This window comes from Trematomus bernacchii, unplaced genomic scaffold (genome assembly GCF_902827165.1).
Source record: "Trematomus bernacchii unplaced genomic scaffold, fTreBer1.1, whole genome shotgun sequence".
In the NCBI taxonomy this organism is placed as follows: Eukaryota; Metazoa; Chordata; class Actinopteri; order Perciformes; family Nototheniidae; genus Trematomus; species Trematomus bernacchii.
In genome coordinates this window covers 972,378-998,680 of record NW_022987666.1, presented here as the reverse complement: position 1 = coordinate 998,680, position 26,303 = coordinate 972,378, and the positions used below count along the sequence as shown (strand labels likewise).

General features: G+C 40.5%; 1 protein-coding gene across 1 annotated transcript; it reads left to right on the top strand.

Moving 5' to 3' along the window:
• The first annotated feature begins 5,292 nt into the window (after nt 1-5,292).
• Nucleotides 5,293-24,917, top strand: LOC117487139 (deleted in malignant brain tumors 1 protein-like). The gene is made up of 14 exons (XM_034135800.1): nt 5,293-5,372; nt 5,910-6,005; nt 6,541-6,891; nt 8,955-9,308; nt 10,192-10,545; nt 11,383-11,736; nt 12,587-12,940; nt 13,787-14,140; nt 15,017-15,370; nt 15,821-16,029; nt 16,539-16,687; nt 16,780-17,022; nt 18,723-18,882; nt 24,353-24,917. The coding sequence occupies exons 2-14, from the start codon at nt 5,942-5,944 to the stop codon at nt 24,431-24,433; spliced, it is 3,381 nt and encodes a 1,126-aa protein (XP_033991691.1). The 5' UTR covers nt 5,293-5,372; nt 5,910-5,941; the 3' UTR covers nt 24,434-24,917.
• Nucleotides 24,918-26,303: the final 1,386 nt, after the last annotated feature.

Here is a 26,303-nt window from a genome sequence, read left to right as displayed (position 1 = left end):
AGCTAACTAGCATACATTGTCACTATCTGCTAACGTTAGCTTTGGCCTTCGTTTTCTAATAGTTTTTTCATAGGCTATAAACAGAGGTGGTATAAGTATAGATCTTGTACTAGATTAAAAGTAGAATTACTCGGATCTTGTATTTGAGTAAAAGTAGAAGTACTCGGATCTTGTACTTGAGTAAAAGTAGAAGTACTCAGATCTTGTACTTGAGTAAAAGTAGAAGTACTCAGATCTTGTACTTGAGTAAAAGTAGAAGTACTCAGGTCTTGTACTTGAGTAAAAGTAGAAACTACCAGAGTGTAGGAAAAGAGCCGTTTTTTTATTTTCTGCGAAATAATCACCATGATAATGATTGACTTTATTGCCAGCAATATACTTTTTTCACAGAAAAATGAATAACTTGCTACATCTCTCAGCCAGCCAAACTACTACTCAAGCAGCATGCGTTATACCATCATCTATATCTGTATAGTTCAATGTTAATTGACAATAAATATTGTTGTTTTTGAACTGTACTTTCTTTATTTGATTGGCAGTCAGTTGTTGATTACATGCAGACGTTGATACAGCTTCAGGCTACTTCAATATATATCACACTAATTCATAAAGCAAGTTAGACATTTTGATGTTCCGGACCTTTGCATGGGGACATTTTCTCTAACTGGACCTCGTTGAATACCCCTGATCTACGGCAAATGTGCATTCAGGAAAGCAAGTTCCCGTAAAGGCGAGTGGATTTATGGCAGGCAGTGAACCAACGATAAAAAGAACGGCTCTCACCAAGTACGACTCGGTTCCCTTCGTTCGTACCAAAGAGCCGGTCAAAAGAATCAGATCGTTCGCGAACGTAACATCACTAGCAGCTAGTTTCAATGACTTTGTACACTGCAGGGTAGCTTGTGAATTTACTCCAGGTGGAACTAAAATCTGATTTAACACTTGATTATATTTCACATCATTCATCCACATCTGTAAAGTAACTAAAGGTATTAACTACCATTTTCCTCTGAACTGTAGAAGTACAAAGTAGCAAAACATTGAAATACTTAGGTAAAGTACAAGCATCTCAAAATTGTACCCAAGTATCGTACATAGTAATACATTTTCAAAATGCTCAACAGTGCTGCCAAAATTATAAACTGACTGCTACACAATTAAAATAAATGCTTTTATATATTTCTATTAGATGTGACTCTTTAGCGTTTCTGTTATTAACACTGCTGCTTGAGTTGTTCTGACTGCTAAAATCCTCGGTTATTCCTCATTTTAAAGCCGATATTCCGTGGGGTGGGGGGCTCGGATCCTTGTCACCTTTTTCATACCTGATGAGTTTGCATCCCTGCTTTTAGCAGAAACAAAGGCTACATTAATGTATTAAATCGATGTTAATCCCCTTCAAACGGGACAGTTATACGGTATTGTTAACAGGGAGAAATACCCGGAAGTGCCAAGCAAATGGTCTACCGCGCCTATTGGTCGGTTTTATTGTCAAAATTAGATGTTTTTAATTTATTTTTTAATCGTCACACTCGATTTCGCCGATTTTCTTGTTGCCCTAGCTGGTCGACACCTCTTTTAGCAGAAACAAAGGCTACATTAATGTATTAAAACAATGTTAATCCATGTGTGTGGATCATAGACTGTATATATAAAGGTGTGGATGTGGAATTAACGGACATGACGTTGTGCGATTGCGTTGCCAGGCAACAGCTTCGGTTCATGTTAATTTACAAACTCTTCAACTAGAACCGTAGTTATATTTAAAAACATTTTAGAAGGCCTCACGAAATACTTTAATGTAAATTTAAATTTAAATGTGAAGGAATGTGTGTATAACAAAATACAAACGTCATAAAAAATACCGTAAACAGACGTAGGCAAGGTCCTCAGCTCGGTGATTCGATGGTTCAGCCGCAATGCACATTGGGAAATGGTGTTTATGCGATGTGAAATCCGAAAACATTTTTTAAAAATAAAATAATACTTTATTCCGAGTGTGCTTGCTTTACTCTTTGAAAGTCATCACATAACGGCATTGTAATACACGGTTCGGCTGCATTAAATATGACATATCTGCCGTAGTTCTGTATTTATAGAGCCCTGATGAGAAGACTTCTGGACAAACAGGAAGAACTGCCGCCAAAACTGAAAACGTGACGTGGATCATAAATATATCAGCAATTAAACAACATCTTACATTTCTTTTCACACAATACGTCTCCTTGCAGTATCAATATTAATTCGGCTAACTTTTATATTTGATCCAATTGGTAGATAGGTTATATTTACACCATAACGGTGCACAGCTGACTTGTAGTTTTTAAAGATATTACTGATTTTCTTTGAATATAAGAATGTAAATACTGAGTTGAGAGAATAGTCAGGGGATTTGGGTGATGGGAGACACATCTATGGAATCACAATTCCAATAGCTTACTGTTAAATGACGGATATACCTTTCTGTCTGTGATGTTTTACAAATCAGATATTAGAAGTAAAACATGTGAAATAATATAGCAATATCCTGTACAATTATGTGAAAACATGAATAAAACTACACATCTTCAGATGTTATACATACACAAGTGTCCTACACTAATAATACAAAGTTATTATGGCTGTGTGTACCTTGTGTGCACCGCCTAGTGGTTAAAGCACGTTATTGAATTAGTTGTGTATATGATATGTCAATGAACCTTAGAAAATCTTGAAATCTTGAAAGGGATATGCAAAATAGCCATTATATACAGTCTTTAATTAACTATTAGTAGAGAATAACGAGTAATGAATATACTTTATAGGGATCTGCAGATAAATGTTTAGTCTTCTCAAGCAGCAACTATCAAATATATCTCCTGATTGTTGGCACTTGACAATCACCTTTCCCTGAATTTTACTCAGGTGTAACTAAAGCCTGATTTAAGGGTTGTTTATATTTCACATCATTAATCAGAACCTGCAAAGTAACTAAAATAAATGTAGTGGAGTAAAAATACCAGGTTAACCTCTGAATTGTAGTGGAGTAGAAATGCTGTTTTGTTTAGTAATGGATATTGAATATGGAATACAGGTTTTGACAAGACCTGGTGTAACAATAATCAAAAAGGACATTAAAAGAGCTCCAGATGTTAATGATCTAAACAAAACAGCACACCTGAAATGTATATTTAAATACTTTATTAAAGGTAGGGTAGGTACGTTTGAGAAACTGGCTCGACATAGCAATGAATATCTTAAGTGCTTTGACAAAAAATCCATTAAAAAAATATCATCTGTGGAAGCCGTAGTACTGTAAAAAGTACGACCAATCATTTTAGCCGGCCCGGCTAAAATAACTGGATGGCCTACCTGCCTGTCAGCCTTCCATCTGTGCACAAACTTATCTCGTGCCCTCATTGGTCATGTGCGCGTTCGTGTGTGTTGGAGGAGGGGCTCTGTGAGGAAGTGGAAGATTTTCTCCGGTTGTGTATTTTCAAATTCTAGCGATCTCGAGCCGGTTTCTCAAACTTACCTACCCTACCTTTAAGGGCAGTGAATTCGTTTTTTCTGTATGTTTTTCAAATCAGTGTTATACAGTAAGTGTCATAGACAGTGTTACATTGCTATTATTATCCTTAAAATATATGTAAAACAAAACCACTTATGATCTTTTTATTTGAGTGGTTTACAGTTAATTCTGTTAATTCTGTTTTTGCTATTGATGGTTTCATTTTTGTGAAAAATAATAAAATAATAAAATTCAATAACGTGCTTTAACCACGAGATGTGCCTTTCTATCAGCTGTGCACCGTTATGATGTAAATACAGCCTATCTACCAATTGGATCAAATATAAAAGTCAGCCGAATTAGTATTGATACTGCAAGGAGACGTATTGAGTGAAAAGAAATGTAAGATGTTGTTTAATTGCTGATATATTTATGATCCACGTCACATTTTCAGTTTTGGCGGCAGTGCTTCCTGTTTGTCCAGAAGTCTTCTCATCAGGGCTCTATAAATAGAGAACTACGGCAGATATGTAATATTTAATGCAGCCGAACCGTGTATAACAATGCCGTTATGTGATGACTTTCAAAGAGAAAAGCAAGCACACTCGGAATAAAGTATTATTTTTTTTTTATAAATGTTTTCGGATTTCACATCGCATAAACACCATTTCCCAACGTGCATTGCGGCTAAACCATCGAATCACCGAGCTGAGGACCTTGCCTACGTCTGTTTCCGGTATTTTTTATGACGTTTGTATTTTGTTATACACACATTCCTTCACATTTAAATTTAAATTTACATTAAAGTATTTCGTAAGGCCTTCTAAAATGTTTTTAAATATAACTACGGTTCTAGTTGAAGAGTTTGTGAACCGAAGTTGTTGCCTGGCAACGCAATTGCACAACGTCACGTCCGTTAATTCCACATCCACACCTTTATATATACAGTCTATGATCCACACACATGGATTAACATCGATTTAATAGGCGCGGTAGACCATTTGCTTGGCACTTCCGGGTATTTCTCCCTGTTAACAATACCGTGTAACTGTCATGTTTGAAGGGGATTAACATCGATTTAATACATTAATGTAGCCTTTGTTTCTGCTAAAAGAGGTGTCGACCAGCTAGGGCCACAAGAAAATCGGCGAAATCGAGTGTGACGATTAAAAAATTCATTAAAAACATCTAATTTTGACAATAAAAACCGACCAATAGTCTTGGTAGAGCATTTGCTTGGCACTTCCGGGTATTTCTCCACTGGTTGGGCCATGTTAACAATACAGTGTAACTGTCACGTTTGAAGGGACGAAACCGTGACATATTCACGTCTCCCAGCATGGTAGATCGTCACATGTTCACGTCTTGCCGTGATACTGGGTTGTATTTAGCTTGTGTTGGATTTTGTGAACCAGTCTCAAAATGCTCCAGGACTTTCATTTTTGCATCAGATTCAGCTAGGCTGGGGTCCATTGTTTCTTTTTCTTTTTTCTTCAATTAATCCACATAAAATAAAGTAATTAATATTTCCCGGAACAGTTCCTTGTGAATCCGTTTTTTCTGCCAAACATTCCTTTAACGTCCGCTTCCTTAACTGCGTGATAGTTCATTTATGCATTTCATTGTTCAAGCATTCCAACAGCAATTGCGGATAGGCCTATATCCATTTCATATCCTCCTCAGTAAGCATCATGGTATCACTGGATCGATTTCCCGTTTTGGGGATCTCTTTGTAAACAGTTTCATTCATAAGGCAGCACTGTGGATCCTCACAGGCTACTCTTAAATGAATCGAGGGAGGCAGCACAGAGCTCACAGCAACTCTTTTCCCCAAGACTACCAGTCATCCTCCGAGGACAAAAGCCTGTCTCAACTGGAAAAGGTAAGACAATGATGATGACTATCATGATAGAGGCAGTTGTGGTGGTGATTAATAGCAGTACAGTACTTATTTGTATAAAGTGATTACCTTGGATTTTTCATTTTACAACCCAAATGTAATCCTTTCGCCTCTATCTACTTGTCTTTCATCCTTTCTTATAACTAAGAATTGTGATTTTAAAAAGGTGTCTATTATCATCTGACCGGGGACAACAGCTGGAAATTAGCAATGTTGGTTAAAGCTGCCCCATTTACATGTGTTTGTGACAGTTGATCAATGGGGACTGTCCAGGACACTATAAACAAATAAACTAAACTAAACTAAACTTTGAGGGTTAAAAGTGACTTTTTATGTCATAATCACAGCCACCACAAAGAAGGAAAGTAATGACGCTGAAAATCAACCGTCTTTTAATCTAATCTGATTTCTGACCTGAATATTTGTGACTGCGTCAAAAATATCATGCGTCCATGATTGAGGAAGCCAGTAGAGGAGGTTTGATGCACTTTGTCCAAATATCTCTTTTGTCCTTTTCAGAAGGTGTTGGTCTTATCTTCAGGTTGTGGCCCATGATGAGGATGACTCTGGGTATGATGCTGCTCCTGCTAATGCAAACGTTTTTAGGATGGACAGGTAAAGTATCTTTCATATCTTTCCTTTACTGATCAATTGTTTTATAGTCAAAAGGATCATTTGAGAATTACCCAGTCTGTCTCCTTTCTCCTCCAGTTTCATGGAACTTTTTTAGAGTCTTTTAGCTCCTTGTTTTGGCAATATAGAACAAGGTCCAAGTGGCCAAACAAATGAGTTAAAGGTGCATTCAAAGCAGTTTATCTCAAAATCAAAGTAAAAACTTGTACAATCTACACAAAACTAAGGGGGCAGCCTAAGGTAATCAATCAAAAAAGGAAACGACTTGGCTGAGCAGAGGACGAATGAAACTGACATTATTAGCTAATGTCAATATCAACAATCAATACGTTGAGTTTCTTCTCTTTTGTCTAATGTTTGTCAAATGTTTAATCCTTTTAGCTGTGGTTGGTTCCACCACCTCTTGAAAAAAAAGAGGTGGTGGAACCAGTTTTTCCAGGCTTTTGCTAAGTAATGGTGCAATTGAAAGCTAAGTAGCAATGTGGGTTAACAGATATTTGGCTTCCTCTTTAACCAGGAACTGCCGCAGCAAATACACCTACTCCACCTCCACCAAATCCTCCAGTGAGGCTGGTCGGCTCCACCAACTCCTGCTCCGGCAGAGTGGAGATCTTTCACAACGGCACGTGGGGAACAGTGTGTGACGACAGCTGGGATCTGAACGATGCTCACGTGGTTTGTGGACAGCTGGGTTGTGGCCGGGCTGTAGAAGCAAAACATAACTCACATTTTGGACAGGGAACTGGACCCATTTGGTTGGATGATCTTCGGTGTTCAGGGAACGAGACATCACTTAAGGACTGTGTTCATTCGGGAATAGGATCCCACAACTGTCGTCACCACGAAGATGCTGGCGTCATTTGTGAAGGTAATTGTGCATGCATACAGTCAACACCTACAGTTAGTAATGTTCATATACAACTAGAGATGGCACTTTATACCCTAGCACCAACCGACACACAAGAGAGATTTTATAAGGTTTTTAAAGGTCGCCTATTATGCAAAATCCACTTTTTCATGTCACTTCTACATATACATGTGTCCCTTCTGTGTTAAGAGACTCAGAACGTTTCAGGATCAAAGATTCGCTCTCTTTTAGTCCTGATCCATTTATATAAAAACCTGTCTGAAAATGAGCTGATCAGATTTTGGCCCCTTTGTGATGTCATAACTTTTTTTTTTGGGTTGAGTAACTATGAGTCAGTAACCAACCAAGGTAACCCCCCCCCCCCCACACACCTTATCACCTGAATCTCCTCCTAGAGCACCATTGTTTTTTTTTCTAACCAATCATCTCTCAGAGGGGCGTGGCCAGCAGCAGCTCATTAGCATTTAACCTGTTACGCACGGCCCCCCCGGTACCGGGCGGATAAACGCGTCATTTGCAGGAAACAACGTCTAAGGAATCTTAATATTTAATAAACTATGAATGTTTTATATCCATGTAACGGGAAGAAACTCAGCTAACTGATCTTTTTAATTTTTTTTCTCCAAAAAAAACCACAATGCTAACACTCAGCCTCTGAATTAACCACAAGCTAATAAATGTAACCTAAAACGGCACCTAAACTCACAATAACTCCCTTATTACTTATCCTAGATGCACAGCCAACCACTCGTTTTGCATCAGCTGGAGACACAGAATCGTTTGGTGCCCACCTCAACACTCAGTGATAAACATTTTCCACGCTATAAACTAAAGCGTACATCATAACATGTGGAGCTAGGTAGCTAGAAACGCTAACATGGCTTACCTTGGTCAAAACTGGTCTTCAATGGCATTAAAACGATAAAAAAACGATGCTGCAGTTAATCCATAGGTTAATCCAATGTGTCTGTGTCCTCTTTGAAATTATTTCTGATAATCCATAAGCAATAAAACTGCTTTTTCGTTTCCAAATGCCAGAGCTAGAGATAGGTCCACTCTGCTGCAAATTTACATGCGCGCAGCCCCCACCTTTTCTCTTCACAACGTGTGTGTGTGGGGGACTCCCCTTTCGATTCTATTGGCTCTAACGGTCAGAAAGAGGTGTCAACCATCAACATCGACCAAGGGGGGCCAGAGATATGGAAAAAAAAACATTTTCACCCAAATCACCTCAGAGGTGGGGTGGTTTTGGCTAAACCTCTCTAAAAAGGTCAAATGTCACTTGTTGTGCATCAATCTTGATACAGGGTACTTATTATATGTTGTACTTTGGATTCCTAAAGCTTTTAGTCTACTAACCCATCATCCAAGGGTAGTTTTCACTATCTGTAAAAAAGAATTTTTGGAAGGACACTATAATTTACAGTTTTTTACTATGTAAAATCTGAATTTTCTTTAAAATAAAAAACATCTATATTGATTCTGACACTTCTACATCCAACTCACAGATGTAACCTTGCTTTGATAAAAGAAATTATTCATATAACCCTTTTAGAAGTTAAGTTGTAGTCATTTGTTTTGGGCATGTCATTTTCGAGCCTGAAACATGAAAAACAGGCTTGGTGCTTAACAGGTTAAAGTTAAAGACACAGAATCAGCACTTTGGAAACAGGGCTGAAACAGAGGGGATTATGGGATGCTGCAATGATCTGTTTGGTATTTGGAACCAAACACTTCAGAGACATGTTTTGTATATAACTGAGAACTATAATACATTGATGAAAAACAGTATAATAGGGGACCTTTAAAGCCAAATTTAAATTGAAAACACAGGTTTATGATCCTAACTTGTACAATACAAAAAATGGGAATTCTCATCCATCGCAACATGCAAATACAAAATGAATGTATTACTTTAGGTTTAAACCTGTTGTTTCTTAACCAAGTAAAAGAGCCCAATGATTCAATTATCAAGTAAAGTTCTGGCGAAGAAATTCAGTTGACTGCTCAATTGCAACCTGAGCTGCCATATGGGTTGACAGATGTTTGTTCTTTGACTTCAGCAGGATCTGCGATAACAATTAAACCAACTCCACCTCCACCAAATCCTCCAGTGAGGCTGGTCGGCTCCACCAACTCCTGCTCCGGCAGAGTGGAGATCTTTCACAACGGCACGTGGGGAACAGTGTGTGACGACAGCTGGGATCTGAACGATGCTCACGTGGTTTGTGGACAGCTGGGTTGTGGCCGGGCTGTAGAATCAAAACATAACGCACATTTTGGACAGGGAACTGGACCCATTTGGTTAGATGATCTACGGTGTTCAGGGAACGAGACATCACTTAAGGACTGTGTTCATTCAGGAATAGGATCCCACAACTGTCGTCACCACGAAGATGCTGGCGTCATTTGTGAAGGTAATTGTGCATGCATACAGTCAACACCTACAGTTAGTAATGTTCATAGACAACTAGAGATGGCACTTTATACCCTAGCACCAACCGACACACAAGAGAGATTTTATAAGGTTTTTAAAGGTCGCCTATTATGCAAAATCCACTTTTTCATGTCATTTCTACATATACATGTGTCCCTTCTGTGTTAAGAGACTCAGAACGTTTCAGGATCAAAGATTCACTCTCTTTTAGTCCTGATCCATTCATATAAAAACCTGTCTGAAAATGAGCTGATCAGATTTTGGCCACTTTGTGATGTCATAACTTTTTTTTTGGGTTGAGTCAATAACCAACCAAGGTAACCCCCCCCCCCCCACACACCTTATCACCTGAATCTCCTCCTAGAGCACCATTGTTTTTTTCTTCTAACCAATCATCTATTAGAGGGGCGTGGCCAGCAGCAGCTCATTAGCATTTAAAGCTACAGACACAGAATCAGCACTTTGGAAACAGGGCAGAAACAGAGGAGATTATGGGATGCTGCAATGATCTGTTTGGTATTTGGAACCAAACACTTCAGAGACATGTTTTGTATATAACTGAGAACTATAATACATTGATGAAAAACAGTATAATAGGGGACCTTTAAAGCCAAATTTAAATTGAAAACACAGGTTTATGATCCTAACTTGTACAATACAAAAAATGGGAATTCTCATCCATCGCAACATGCAAATACAAAATGAATGTATTACTTTAGGTTTAAACCTGTTGTTTCTTAACCAAGTAAAAGAGCCCAATGATTCAATTATCAAGTAAAGTTCTGGCAAAGAAATTCAGTTGACTGCTCAATTGCAACCTGAGCTGCCATATGGGTTGACAGATGTTTGTTCTTTGACTTCAGCAGGATCTGCGATAACAATTAAACCAAGTCCACCTCCACCAAATCCTCCAGTGAGGCTGGTCGGCTCCACCAACTCCTGCTCCGGCAGAGTGGAGATCTTTCACAACGGCACGTGGGGAACAGTGTGTGACGACAGCTGGGATCTGAACGATGCTCACGTGGTTTGTGGACAGCTGGGTTGTGGCCGGGCTGTAGAAGCAAAACATAACTCACATTTTGGACAGGGAACTGGACCCATTTGGTTAGATGATCTACGGTGTTCAGGGAACGAGACATCACTTAAGGACTGTGTTCATTCAGGAATAGGATCCCACAACTGTCGTCACCACGAAGATGCTGGCGTCATTTGTGAAGGTAATTGTGCATGCATACAGTCAACACCTACAGTTAGTAATGTTCATATACAACTAGAGATGGCACTTTATACCCTAGCACCACCTATTATGCAAAATCCACTTTTTCATGTCATTTCTACATATACATGTGTCCCTTCTGTGTTAAGAGACTCAGAACGTTTCAGGATCAAAGATTCACTCTCTTTTAGTCCTGATCCATTCATATAAAAACCTGTCTGAAAATGAGCTGATCAGATTTTGGCCACTTTGTGATGTCATAACTTTTTTTTTGGGTTGAGTCAATAACCAACCAAGGTAACCCCCCCCCCACACCTTATCACCTGAATCTCCTCCTAGAGCACCATTGTTTTTTTCTTCTAACCAATCATCTATTAGAGGGGCGTGGCCAGCAGCAGCTCATTAGCATTTAAAGCTACAGACATAGAATCAGCCCTTTGGAAACAGGGCTGAAACAGAGGGGATTATGGGATGCTGCAATGATCTGTTTGGTATTTGGAACCAAACACTTCAGAGACATGTTTTGTATATAACTGAGAACTATAATACATTGATGAAAAACAGTATAATAGGGGACCTTTAAAGCCAAATTTAAATTGAAAACACAGGTTTATGATCCTAACTTGTACAATACAAAAAATGGGAATTCTCATCCATCGCAACATGCAAATACAAAATGAATGTATTACTTTAGGTTTAAACCTGTTGTTTCTTAACCAAGTAAAAGAGCCCAATGATTCAATTATCAAGTAAAGTTCTGACAAAGAAATTCAGTTGACTGCTCAATTGCAACCTGAGCTGCCATATGGGTTGACAGATGTTTGTTCTTTGACTTCAGCAGGATCTGCGATAACAATTAAACCTACTCCACCTCCACCAAATCCTCCAGTGAGGCTGGTCGGCTCCACCAACTCCTGCTCCGGCAGAGTGGAGATCTTTCACAACGGCACGTGGGGAACAGTGTGTGACGACAGCTGGGATCTGAACGATGCTCACGTGGTTTGTGGACAGCTGGGTTGTGGCCGGGCTGTAGAAGCAAAACATAACTCACATTTTGGACAGGGAACTGGACCCATTTGGTTAGATGATCTACGGTGTTCAGGGAACGAGACATCACTTAAGGACTGTGTTCATTCAGGAATAGGATCCCACAACTGTCGTCACCACGAAGATGCTGGCGTCATTTGTGAAGGTAATTGTGCATGCATACAGTCAACACCTACAGTTAGTAATGTTCATATACAACTAGAGATGGCACTTTATACCCTAGCACCACCTATTATGCAAAATCCAATTTTTCATGTCTTTTCTACATAAACATGTGTCCCCTCGGTGTTAAGAGACTCAGAACGTTTCAGGATCAAAGATTCGCTCTCTTTTAGTCCTGATCCATTTATATAAAAACCTGTCTGAAAATGAGCTGATCAGATTTTGGCCCCTTTGTGATGTCATAACTTTTTTTTTTGGGTTGAGTAACTATGAGTCAATAACCAACCAAGGTAACCCCCCCCCCCCCCCCACCACCTTATCACCTGAATCTCCTCCTAGAGCACCATTGTTTTTCTAACCAATCATCTCTCAGAGGGGCGTGGCCAGCAGCAGCTCATTAGCATTTAAAGCTACAGACACAGAATCAGCACTTTGGAAACAGGGCTGAAACAGAGGGGATTATGGGATGCTGCAATGATCTGTTTGGTATTTGGAGCCAAACACTTCAGAGACATGTTTTGCATATAACTGAGAACTATAATACATTGATGAAAAACAGTATAATAGGGGACCTTTAAAGCCAAATTTAAATTGAAAACACAGGTTTATGATCCTAACTTGTACAATACAAAAAATGGGAATTCTCATCCATCGCAACATGCAAATACAAAATGAATGTATTACTTTAGGTTTAAACCTGTTGTTTCTTAACCAAGTAAAAGAGCCCAATGATTCAATTATCAAGTAAAGTTCTGGCAAAGAAATTCAGTTGACTGCTCAATTGCAACCTGAGCTGCCATATGGGTTGACAGATGTTTGTTCTTTGACTTCAGAAGGATCTGCGATAACAATTAAACCAACTCCACCTCCACCAAATCCTCCAGTGAGGCTGGTCAGCTCCACCAACTCCTGCTCCGGCAGAGTGGAGATCTTTCACAATGGCACGTGGGGAACAGTGTGTGACGACAGCTGGGATCTGAACGATGCTCAGGTGGTTTGTGGACAGCTGGGTTGTGGCCGGGCTGTAGAATCAAAACATAACGCACATTTTGGACAGGGAACTGGACCCATTTGGTTAGATGATCTACGGTGTTCAGGGAACGAGACATCACTTAAGGACTGTGTTCATTCGGGAATAGGATCCCACAACTGTCGTCACCGCGAAGATGCTGGCGTCATTTGTGAAGGTAATTGTGCATGCATACAGTCAACACCTACAGTTAGTAATGTTCATATACAACTAGAGATGGCACTTTATACCCTAGCACCACCTATTATGCAAAATCCAATTTTTCATGTCTTTTCTACATAAACATTTGTCCCCTCGGTGTTAAGAGACTCAGAACGTTTCAGGATCAAAGATTCACTCTCTTTTAGTCCTGATCCATTTATATAAAAACCTGTCTGAAAATGAGCTGATCAGATTTTGGCCCCTTTGTGATGTCATAACTTTTTTTTTTGGGTTGAGTAACTATGAGTCAATAACCAACCAAGGTAACCCCCCCCCCCCACCACCTTATCACCTGAATCTCCTCCTAGAGCACCATTGTTTTTCTAACCAATCATCTCTCAGAGGGGCGTGGCCAGCAGCAGCTCATTAGCATTTAAAGCTACAGACACAGAATCAGCCCTTTGGAAACAGGGCTGAAACAGAGGGGATTATGGGATGCTGCAATGATCTGTTTGGTATTTGGAGCCAAACACTTCAGAGACATGTTTTGCATATAACTGAGAACTATAATACATTGATGAAAAACAGTATAATAGGGGACCTTTAAAGCCAAATTTAAATTGAAAACACAGGTTTATGATCCTAACTTGTACAATACAAAAAATGGGAATTCTCATCCATCGCAACATGCAAATACAAAATGAATGTATTACTTTAGGTTTAAACCTGTTGTTTCTTAACCAAGTAAAAGAGCCCAATGATTCAATTATCAAGTAAAGTTCTGGCAAAGAAATGCAGTTGACTGCTCAATTGCAACCTGAGCTGCCATATGGGTTGACAGATGTTTGTTCTTTGACTTCAGCAGGATCTGCGATAACAATTAAACCAACTCCACCTCCACCAAATCCTCCAGTGAGGCTGGTCGGCTCCACCAACTCCTGCTCCGGCAGAGTGGAGATCTTTCACAACGGCACGTGGGGAACAGTGTGTGACGACAGCTGGGATCTGAACGATGCTCACGTGGTTTGTGGACAGCTGGGTTGTGGCCGGGCTGTAGAAGCAAAACATAACTCACATTTTGGACAGGGAACTGGACCCATTTGGTTAGATGATCTACGGTGTTCAGGGAACGAGACATCACTTAAGGACTGTGTTCATTCAGGAATAGGATCCCACAACTGTCGTCACCACGAAGATGCTGGCGTCATTTGTGAAGGTAATTGTGCATGCATACAGTCAACACCTACAGTTAGTAATGTTCATATACAACTAGAGATGGCACTTTATACCCTAGCACCAACCGACACACAAGAGAGATTTTATAAGGTTTTTAAAGGTCGCCTATTATGCAAAATCCACTTTTTCATGTCATTTCTACATATACATGTGTCCCTTCTGTGTTAAGAGACTCAGAACGTTTCAGGATCAAAGATTCACTCTCTTTTAGTCCTGATCCATTCATATAAAAACCTGTCTGAAAATGAGCTGATCAGATTTTGGCCACTTTGTGATGTCATAACTTTTTTTTTGGGTTGAGTCAATAACCAACCAAGGTAACCCCCCCCCACACCTTATCACCTGAATCTCCTCCTAGAGCACCATTGTTTTTTTCTTCTAACCAATCATCTATTAGAGGGGCGTGGCCAGCAGCAGCTCATTAGCATTTAAAGCTACAGACATAGAATCAGCCCTTTGGAAACAGGGCTGAAACAGAGGGGATTATGGGATGCTGCAATGATCTGTTTGGTATTGGAACCAAACACTTCAGAGACATGTTTTGTATATAACTGAGAACTATAATACATTGATGAAAAACAGTATAATAGGGGACCTTTAAAGCCAAATTTAAATTGAAAACACAGGTTTATGATCCTAACTTGTACAATACAAAAAATGGGAATTCTCATCCATCGCAACATGCAAATACAAAATGAATGTATTACTTTAGGTTTAAACCTGTTGTTTCTTAACCAAGTAAAAGAGCCCAATGATTCAATTATCAAGTAAAGTTCTGACAAAGAAATTCAGTTGACTGCTCAATTGCAACCTGAGCTGCCATATGGGTTGACAGATGTTTGTTCTTTGACTTCAGCAGGATCTGCGATAACAATTAAACCAACTCCACCTCCACCAAATCCTCCAGTGAGGCTGGTCGGCTCCACCAACTCCTGCTCCGGCAGAGTGGAGATCTTTCACAACGGCACGTGGGGAACAGTGTGTGACGACAGCTGGGATCTGAACGATGCTCACGTGGTTTGTGGACAGCTGGGTTGTGGCCGGGCTGTAGAATCAAAACATAACGCACATTTTGGACAGGGAACTGGACCCATTTGGTTAGATGATCTACGGTGTTCAGGGAACGAGACATCACTTAAGGACTGTGTTCATTCAGGAATAGGATCCCACAACTGTCGTCACCACGAAGATGCTGGCGTCATTTGTGAAGGTAATTGTGCATGCATACAGTCAACACACATGCAGTTAGGTATTGCTCACATAATGTGTACCTATAGATTGCATCTTATATACTCTATCACCAACGAAATAGAAAAGTAGAATAGAATATAGAATATAATCCGTTATTGTCATTATACAGGTACAATGAGATGAGTAGAGCTGCTCCTTTCTTTTTAAGGTGCCATAAAAAAATACAAAAAAACAAACAAGAGACGTACAAAATTCAGGAGAAGACAACATACAAACAACAAGCATTCATACTTCAATATGCAGATACAGTTAAAGTGCAGGAATATATCAGTTTAAGTACAATAAACATGTTTGAATTTGTTTAAAAATATATATATTGTGTCAGTGCAAGCTGGAGTTTAGTGCAATTATTTAATTTATTTTACAATAAGCCACAACTGCAATTAAAACAGGTTTCTTGACTTCACAGAAAGACCGCCTCTCCTCCAGACTGCCCATCTTGTTTGTTCCAGATACCAGATCAAAGTTGGTTTGAGATTGATAAGTCTGCAGGCAGCTGGTCTGCAACCTTTCTCTGGTCACATGGCCGTCCCTTTCTGTTCTGGATACTTTGTGCGTGACTCCACTATTTGGTATCAAGTGCCACGTCAGACTGGCCAATGTGGAACTGTAATGAGGGTGAGTTGAACTACCTTTTTATCACCTCAATAAACCCTTGAGATTTACCATTACAATACAGCTTGACTAAAAGACTTTAACTAACCCATCTGAATGTCATCAACACGTGGCAGCCATGATATGACCAAACCAAATTCCTTTTTCAAATCAAGGACAACAATATATATAAGTATACTATTCTGATATGTAAGTAAGTAAGTAACATTTATTTATAAAGCGCTTTTCACAGACATAGTCACAAAGTGCTTGACGAAACATTAAAACATCATAGGAATCATAAAATAATAAATGACCACACAAGTCACGTTAAGAAGTGCTAAAAACACAATAAAAACACAATAAAAACATAGGATAAAATAGAACGAACACAGTTTATCCAAACGCCATATGTCTTTTAAGTTAAACTAAGTACAAAGATCGTTTCTCTATCACATTCTGGTTTGTACTGTAACCACATGACTGGTTGAATAGACACCTGATTGATCTTTCATTCATCCTCTTTCTTTCAGACCAACACCACCCATGCCATCTATTCCAATAACTTGTTTTTCGACCCTCCAAGTAACGGTTACCTGGTTCTACCTCAGATTATTCCGTTCTCCTGTGCATATCCCTTAGAAACCAATATCAGCCTGAATGCTGCAATCCGACCACTGCTGTGAGTCTATAAGTGAAACAACACACTTGACAATCTATCATCATTTCAGGGGGTAAATACATCTCTAATGGTCCTTCTTTCTCTTCTTAAAGCAATGGAGGTGGCCTCATTGGGTCAGGAAACAGAGCCACAGCCTACATGGCGCTTTTCCACGACTCAAACTTTTCATACAGATACCATTCGGGCCTGGTCACTCTGCCGATGGGCTCTCCTTTGTATGTGCAAGTGTTTGTTTCTGAGAATGATCCAAACTTTGCTGTTGTTCTGGAGGACTGCTATACTACTAACTCCTCAAATCCTCAAGACCACATGCGATACTATCTCATTCATTCCAGGTATGTGTCTTTCCCTGAGGTGGGAAGTAGTGGAGTACAAATACTTTGTTACTGTACTTAACCTGTTACGCACGGCCCCCCCCGGTACCGGGCGGATAAACGCGTCATTTGCAGGAAACAACGTCTAAGGAATCTTAATATTTAATAAACTATGAATGTTTTATATCCATGTAACGGGAAGAAACTCAGCTAACTGATCTTTTTTAAAAAAAAAATTAAAAAAAACCCACAATGCTAACACTCAGCCTCTGAATTAGCCACGAGCGAACACATTTAACCTAGAGACACAGAATCTGGGGGTGCCCACCTCAACACTCAGTGATAAACATTTGCGACGCAATAAACGAAAGCGTACATCATAACATGTGGAGCTAGGTAGCTAGAAACGCTAACATGGCTTACCTTGGTCAAAACTGGTCTTCAATGGCATTAAAACGATAAAAAAAAGATGCTGCAGTTAATCCATAGGTTAATCCAATGTGTCTGTGTCCTCTTTGAAATGATTTCTGATAATCCATAAGCAATAAAACTGCTTTTTCGTTTCCAAATGCCAGAGCTAGAGATAGGTCCACTCTGCTGCACATTTACATGCGCGCAGCCCCCACCTTTTCTCTTCACAACGTGTGTGTGTGGGGGCCTCCCCCTTCGATTCTATTGGCTCTAACGGTCAGAAAGAGGTGTCAACCATCAAAATCGACCAAGGGGGGCCAGAGATATGGAAAAAAAAACATTTTCACCCAAATCACCTCAGAGGTGGGGTGGTTTTGGCTAAACCTCTCTAAAAAGGTAAAATGTCACTTGTTTTGCATCGATCTTGATACAGGGTACTTATGATATGTTGTACTTTGGATTCCTGTAGCTTTTAGTCTACTAACCCATCATCCAAGGGTAGTTTTCACTATCTGTAAAAAAGAATTTTTGGACGGACACTATAATTTACAGTTTTTTACTATGTAAAATCTGAATTTTCTTTAAAATAAAAAACATCTATATTGATTCTGACACTTCTACATCCAACTCACAGATGTAACCTTGCTTTGATAAAAGAAATTATTCATATAACCCTTTTAGAAGTTAAGTTGTAGTCATTTGTTTTGGGCAACAAGTACATTTTTCTGATATCAGTACTTTACTCCACTAGTTATTTTTCTAACGACTTTTTACTTTGACTTCTTGCATTTTTAACACAAATACCTGTACTTTCTACTTCTTACATTTTCAAAACAGGTTAGTTACTTTAGTTTTAATCTGTGTTTAGTGGCGTGATCATTATTATTTAGAGTCATTGCGTGCCTATTGATTTTAACACGATCCGTGTATCCATCATTTCCTGGTCTTCTCTAAAGAAGAGGGACCAATGAGAACGTTGTCATGTTGCCGTTGTTCAGCATCGAAACATTAATTAGCTAACAATGACATTATTGTTCTATTCATATAAAGGGAGGTCAGGTACTCTTTAAAACAGCTGGTAGTTGTGGGTACTTTTTACTGAAGGACATTTCAAAGCCTCTTTACTTTTACTTGAGTAAAGAAGTTTAGTCAGTACTTCTACTTTTACCAGAGTAATTTTAAACACGAGTATCTGTACTTCGACTTGAGTAAAGGATGTGTGTACTTTTGCCATCTCTGGTCTTTCCAAAAAATGTAGATGTACTGAAGTGGAATCTTGGATCCTAATGACTCAGTTTAATCTTTTCCAGGTGTCCCACTGACCTTCGCCATGTGTCAGTGATTGAGAACGGTCAGTCTCTTCGTGCCCGTTTCTCTGCCCTGCTCTTCCCTCTCCACGGTGGAAATCCATACGTCTTCCTTCACTGCACCCTACGTCTGTGTGACAAGAGGACCCAAAACTGTGTTCCCGTGAGTCAGATTCTAACTCAATCAAAAATAATTTGTCAGTAATCCATGCTTAATTGATCCTATGTAGCCCCAAACCTTTTCCCACTTCCGCGCATATGTGAAGGTTATTTTGGTTTAGCATCAGCAGCATTGTAAACTAGAGAATGCAATTCCTGAAGAAATTGCTAGTGGGAATGCTTTATGCTGAAAAGCTGACGCTAAACTGCTATGCTGAAATGTAATGTGTAAGAAGAAAGTGAAGATTTTAGATTGAAATGATACATGAACACTGGGGGCTTGAATGTGTGATGAGTGAAGAAAATAAAGTAAAAAGGCTTGGAAAAGCAGCAAAATATTTGAATTGCAAACTTTTGAACTAACTTGATGGTGAATGATCTGTCGCCATGGCAACGGCATTTGATGACACCCCATAATACGCTTAGATGCGTTGATGGCTGCATCGTTACCAAACCTGTGAAGTTTTGGGCCGTTTGGAACATTTTCACTGAAGTTATGAGAAAACCGTGTTTCATGGCGAGAATTATGTTGCCATGGCAACGGCATTTGAAGAAACCCCATATTTGACGTAGAGCTGTTAAGGGCTGGACCGGTGATATACAAGCAAAGTTTGGGGGACGATCGGACCGTTTCCATTGGACTTACAGCGACATCGTGCTTCATGGCGAGTGGTCTGTCGCCATGGCAACGGCATTTGATGACACCCCATAATACGCTTAGATGCGTTGATGGCTGCATCGTTACCAAACCTGTGAAGTTTTGGGCCGTTTGGAACATTTTCACTGAAGTTATGAGAAAACCGTGTTTCATGGCGAGAATTATGTTGCCATGGCAACGGCATTTGAAGAAACCCCATATTTGACGTAGAGCTGTTAAGGGCTGGACCGGTGATATACAAGCAAAGTTTGGGGGACGATCGGACCGTTTCCATTGGACTTACAGCGACATCGTGCTTCATGGCGAGTGGTCTGTCGCCATGGCAACGGCATTTGATGACACCCCATAATACGCTTAGATGCGTTGATGGCTGCATCGTTACCAAACCTGTGAAGTTTTGGGCCGTTTGGAACATTGTGTGTGTGAGAGAGAGAGAGAGAGTGTGTGTGTGTCTGTGTGTGTCAGAGAGAGAGAGAGAGAGAGAGAGAGTGAGAGTGTGAGAGTGTGAGAGTGTGAGAGTGTGTGTGAGAGAGAGAGAGAGAGAGAGAGAGAGTGAGTATGAAATGAACAGTTAAGGTCGGTACACACCCACCTGAGACTAAAGAACGCGTACCGAAGGCGTCCCGACTTTTACGTCAGCTTCGTCAGCTTCGTCGCCTGCGTCGGCTACGCCGCCCGCTACGCCGCCAGCCACGCCGCCCACCTACGAACACACCGCAAATACTTCAGTCGACGAGTGGCAATAACTGTCCTTACCAGCAGGCAGCGGTAGTGTGAACAGCCAATCAGAGTGATTGCTTGGGCCGACTTTCTCTGACCTCCCGCGGCCGATTCAACATGTTGATTCGGCCGCGGGAGGCATCGGGAGGTGTGAAAAGGTGCCGTAAAGAGACGACGGTGCGGGACACACCAACCTGAGTAGGGCGCTGCGAATGCCCGACTGCCTCTGACGGCCTCTGACTCCCAAAATCAGGTTGGTGTGTAGCCAGCTTTAGAACTGACTGCTGTCAGTTGGAGTGATGACATCATCGTGTTCCATTACACAGGTGTTTATAGTTGAGCTAACGAGCTCTGTAGAGATCAAAGGTTTGCATTGTTCTGAATGAGAGATAAACCTCTTACATGTGAACGTTTTGTGGAAGAACCATAACAGATATCTGTGAAATTTTAAAATGTGAAGCATGTCAAGGAAGTTGAGTATCTGAAGTGTAATTCTTGTGTACTTTCGGGTTAATAATGTGGCCTTTTTGGCAGTTTAACTAAAGGTGTGCGGCTGCTGCAGTGAGGAAATATCAGCCTGAAATTACAATGGGTGTTAATGGAGACATGTTGAACGTTTTTGTCACTTCATGCCCTCAAGAGGCATTTTGTTTAATTATTTGTCCTTTTTCAAGCTACGAGATGTTATCCTACGTTTGTCATGAAAAATTATGTCTCAGGAATGTAAGGTTTGGGAATTATGGCAGTTTTAAAAAGAAATATGAAGGCAAATTTCAAGATTTCCTACCCTCTAGCTGTGACATGACGCACTCTAGTTAATGTTAAAATCTGAAGAAAACCTCTTTAACCTGTTACGCACGGCCCCCCCGGTACCGGGCGGATAAACGCGTCATTTGCAGGAAACAACGTCTAAGGAATCTTAATATTTAATAAACTATGAATGTTTTATATCCATGTAACGGGAAGAAACTCAGCTAACTGATCTTTTTAATTTTTTTTTCCAAAAAAACCCCACAATGCTAACACTCAGCCTCTGAATTAGCCACGAGCTAAAAAATGTAACCTAAAACGGCACTTAAACTCACAATAACTCCCTTATTACTTATCCTAGATGCACAGCCAACCACTTGTTTTGGGTCTCCTGGAGACACAGAATAGTTTGGTGCCCACCTCAACACTCAGTGATAAACATTTGCGACGCTATAAACGAAAGCGTACATCATAACATGTGGAGCTAGGTAGCTAGAAACGCTAACATTGCTTACCTTGGTCAAAACTGGTCTTCAATGGCATTAAAACGATAAAAAAACGATGCTGCAGTTAATCCATAGGTTAATCCAATGTATCTGTGTCCTCTTTGAAATTATTTCTGATAATCCATAAGCAATAAAACTGCTTTTTCGTTTCCAAATGCCAGAGCTAGAGATAGGTCCACTCTGCTGCACATTTACATGCGCGCAGCCCCCACCTTTTCTCTTCACAACGTGTGTGTGTGGGGGCCTCCCCCTTCGATTCTATTGGCTCTAACGGTCAGAAAGAGGTGTCAACCATCCAAATCGACCAAGGGGGGCCAGAGATATGGGAAAAAAAACATTTTCACCCAAATCACCTCAGAGGTGGGGTGGTTTTGGCTAAACCTCTCTAAAAAGGTCAAATGTCACTTGTTTTGCATCAATCTTAATACAGGGTACTTATTATATGTTGTACTTTGGATTCCTAAAGCTTTTAGTCTACTAACCCATCATCCAAGGGTAGTTTTCACTATCTGTAAAAAATAATGTTTGGACGGACACTATAATTTACAGTTTTTTACTATGTAAAATCTGAATTTTCTTTAAAATAAAAAACATCTATATTGATTCTGACACTTCTACATCCAACTCACAGATGTAACCTTGCTTTGATAAAATAAATTATTCATATAATCCTTTTAAAAGTTAACTTGTAGTCATTTGTTTTGGGCATGTCATTTTCGAGCCTGAAACATGAAAAACAGGCTTGGTGCTTAACAGGTTAACAAGGTCTGAACAATGTTTAATATCTCTAAAAGTAAGAATAAGATTTAAAAGTTGTGTTACACGAATAATGTCAGAAAGATGTGTAACATTTTAAAGTTGGAATGAGGTTTCTGAGTGAAAGTATGAATGAACAGTTAGCAGTTGAAGTCGCATGAAGATTTGTTGGAGTCTGAAGAATTTCTCCATTGACTTCCAAAATGTGATGTATTATGGGATGTATCTCTGAAATTATGAAAGTTATGAATGAGAAAAGTAATAGCCATCGATTCCCGACCGAGCTGAACGTTTTGATGTTTGAACGGAGTTTCTGCGATGTTCAATGCAGGAGGAGAAGAGGTGCAAAATTCTGGCGGAATAATAAAAATGTTGTCCGTAGAATAACATATAGTTGGAATGCTGTATCAGCATTCCCACTAAATGAGCTGTCATGTGGGTATATATTAATGCTGCGCATTATGGACACAAACGATTTTCACCCATTTATTAATTACATGTTTTAAATTTGATAACACCAATGTGTTTAATACTGGCAACTTCTAATTGTTGGAAAAACGAAAACGTTCCCAATAGAGACGCCCCATAGATCATTTTGCGAAACACAATAGCCAGCATGTGTAGTTCTGGGGGGGGGGGGGGGGGGCGTTCGATTCCAGTTTTGGATAGTCTGCTGTGGTTTCGTTCCATTTCAAAGAGCTGTTTACGCTCGGCGTAACCTTGGCGCACTGCCACTCCAACATCCAATCCCAGAGCTTGAAGTTTAATCACGGGGACTGTAGTCCTAAACGATAGCTGGGGATTATGGGTAGTGTAGTGTCTTCGGCCATCCTAAACTCGATAATGCTCGAAATGTCCCTTATAGGCCTACATCTGATTCCGGTTATTTTTATTTTGAAATTCAGTTCCTGACGGACGCAAAAAAGGCAGAGATTATGGAATTAAACAAATAAATAAAAACAAGGATAATTGTGTGTTATTGTTGAGTAAATAACAGTGTGTTATTTAGAAAATAATAACAAATTAGAAGGAAAAAAAGATTTAAAAAAATACAGATTTCAGTATTTTGAGGCTCTAAGCCCCACTTATTTTCCTCACAGACGGCAAAAAAAGTCCGACATTATACGATTTAAAATAAAAACAATAATTGTGGCTTGATATTGAGTAATAAGATGTTTTTATGAATCCCACAGCTTCCGGTCTTCCAAGACCCGAACGGACAAAAAGACGTGTTGCAGGCACGAAACACACTACCAATAGAAATACATTGCTTTTAAAATCGTTCTGTGTGACACGAAAAAAAGGGGAAAATCGTGTTGGTGAACACGAATCAATAGATTAAATGTCGTGACTATAACACAAAATGCCGTGAGACTGGGTTGCATGTTAACAGTTTATAATAACTCTCACTGCCAGAAGTGCTATTTGGCTATTGAACTTTAGCGAACGTTAGCTATCTATCTATCTATCTATCTATCTAACAAGTTGGCTCGTGAACAATAGTTGTCTAGCTATCAAACTAGCTTGCTAATGTAAGCTATCTACCTAACAAGCTAGCTCGTGAACAATAGTTGTCTAGCTATCAAACTAGCTTGCTAATGTAAGCTATCTACCTAACAAGCTAGCGAAAGTTAGCTAAGTAGGCCTACTTTAGATACGATAAGATAAGATAAGATACCATTTTTGTACAAGCAAGCTAACGTTTGCTATCGAACTAGTTAGCTAAAATAATTTAAGCTGACCGGCAGCAGTAGTTTCACACAGCTACAAACATCGCCTTAAATTCCCAAATATGCATAATTTGGATAAACGTATCTCCTATTGGTAATCTAAATGGTTAACTCTGCCTGAAAAACTTTTAGAAATGAATAACTGTGCATTTAAAAGATAAAAAAACGGTTTATTTGGCAAGTAAAGGTTTATAAAGCTGGCAACACTATGCAAGTTAATAGCACTTACGCTAACCAGAAGTACCAACACAAAGTACGGTCATGTGGAGTCTCCCGAGAGCAGACGAAGCATAAAGTGAATATCCAAACACTGCCTAAATGTGTCTAATCATTATATCCCCTCTCATATCACAGCACTGCAGAAGGACATATCGCTCTGTTGACAGCCAAGATCAGCTCCATCCCGTCACCATTGGACCAATCACGTTTGAGTAATAAATACAACTTGGTAACGTGGAAGATATAAACTGAAGTTACATTTCCTTTTTCCTTTTAATTTTGGCACTTAGGTGATAACTGTAAAATGTTAATTGAGGGAGTCGATAACCACAATTTGATGATGTATTTATTCCGATGTATGATTCCAATCTTATTTAATCTCATGTTGAAGTATTTTGTACTGATTATATTATCAATAGTTGTAAGCCCTGCTTTTGATTTATTCATTTGTTCATAGAGGATAATCTTTGTACCATGACTAGCCGTCTGTCTTTCTGCTCGTAATGTGTTTCCTGCCAAATCATTTTAAGACTTTTGCAGTTTTACAACAATATAATCTTTTTACTTCGATCACGAGTGTGTATGTGATATAATAAATGTATTCTAATGACCTGAGTGTTAAGGTAACTCATCTACGACACACCCTCTGATGTCCTACCTGTCACTGCATTGTGTAGGCTATGATTAAAGATGGTTCTGTGTGAGCTAATCAAAAACAAGATTGTCATGTCTTACCTGTATTGGTTTTTTTCTGTTGTAGAATTTCTCAACATATTTTATCCCGATGTCGGTCATTTCATTTCACGAAAACTGGAAATCTGGTTGTTCAGACAATAAGTAGTCCACATAATATATAAGATAAGATAAGTTAAGATTAAACTTTATTTATCCCCACGGGGAAATTGAGGTATTTACAGAAGCTGAAGAAACACACTCCTCAATGTCAGTTTCAGTGTTTTAATGACAAAGATGACGACACCCTGAAACAGAGTAATACAGCGAGGTAAGCTGACAAAGTATTACATACATGCATGTCATCATTAACACAACACAAATATATGCTACGACACCACGTATATATACACCAACAATAGTGGGAACAGTCTTACATGTGTGAGTGGATGAACGTCTCGACACGAGGCGGAGTGAATGAACAATGTTTGAACTAAAATGGCCGCTCAGTACTACCGGGTCAGAGCGCGGCATATCCTGTGCGACAGCAGTGACACGCTGCCCTCTAGTGGCCGGCGATAAACTCTTCATCCCCCCCAGACCGGAAAGCTATAGGCTGGAATAGATTAACGGTCTAAATCCCGTATCCAGCTGCCGGACTCGGGCTCGTAGCGTGCCGGCGGCTTCCTCACGCGGCCCGGCCGAGTGGGCTGGGGCAGCGCCGGCGGCGACTGCGGCACCGGGAGCGGTGCGCCCAGGAAGGCACCCGTAGGAACGGCGAGGTCAGAGGACGCCTCATCAGCAAGCGCCGGTGGGGAAGCGCCCATAGCCGAGTCGCGGGGACCATCAGCCGGCCGCTGAGCAAGCCCCTGGGGCGTCGCCCAGCCCGGGCGGATAGGTGGGGGCTGATGTCCCAGGGCAGCGGGCGGCGGCGGCGACGGCGTGGCCGACTGCTCATGGGCGCAGGGTGTGGCCGGCGTGTAGGCACGGAGGAACCGCCGGTTGCGCAGTGTCAGACGTCCCGAACCGTCAACCCTGATCCGATACTGGTCATGGTCCAGCGACTCCACCACGATCCCTGACCTGTCCCATTTGCGGGGGCTCGGGCCTTGCTGGTTCTGGAGGAATACCCTTTCGCCGAGCGCCAATGGGCGGAGCGGTCTTGAGTGAGTCCCCAGAGACTCGGTGGTACGGGACATACGGGTCCGAAGGGCGTCCTCCTTCGCCGCCCATGCCTCGCGCCATAGCGGGCGGATATGCGGGTTCGAGAACTTCTCGAGGCGGTTCACGAAGGAGAGCGAGCCACGAAGGGGGCGGCCGAAGATGATCTGCGCCGGCGAGAGGTTGCAGTCGGGGTCAGGCGTGTTCCGCAACTGCAGCATAGCACGCAGGAAGCGGTCCTGATCAAGGCTGC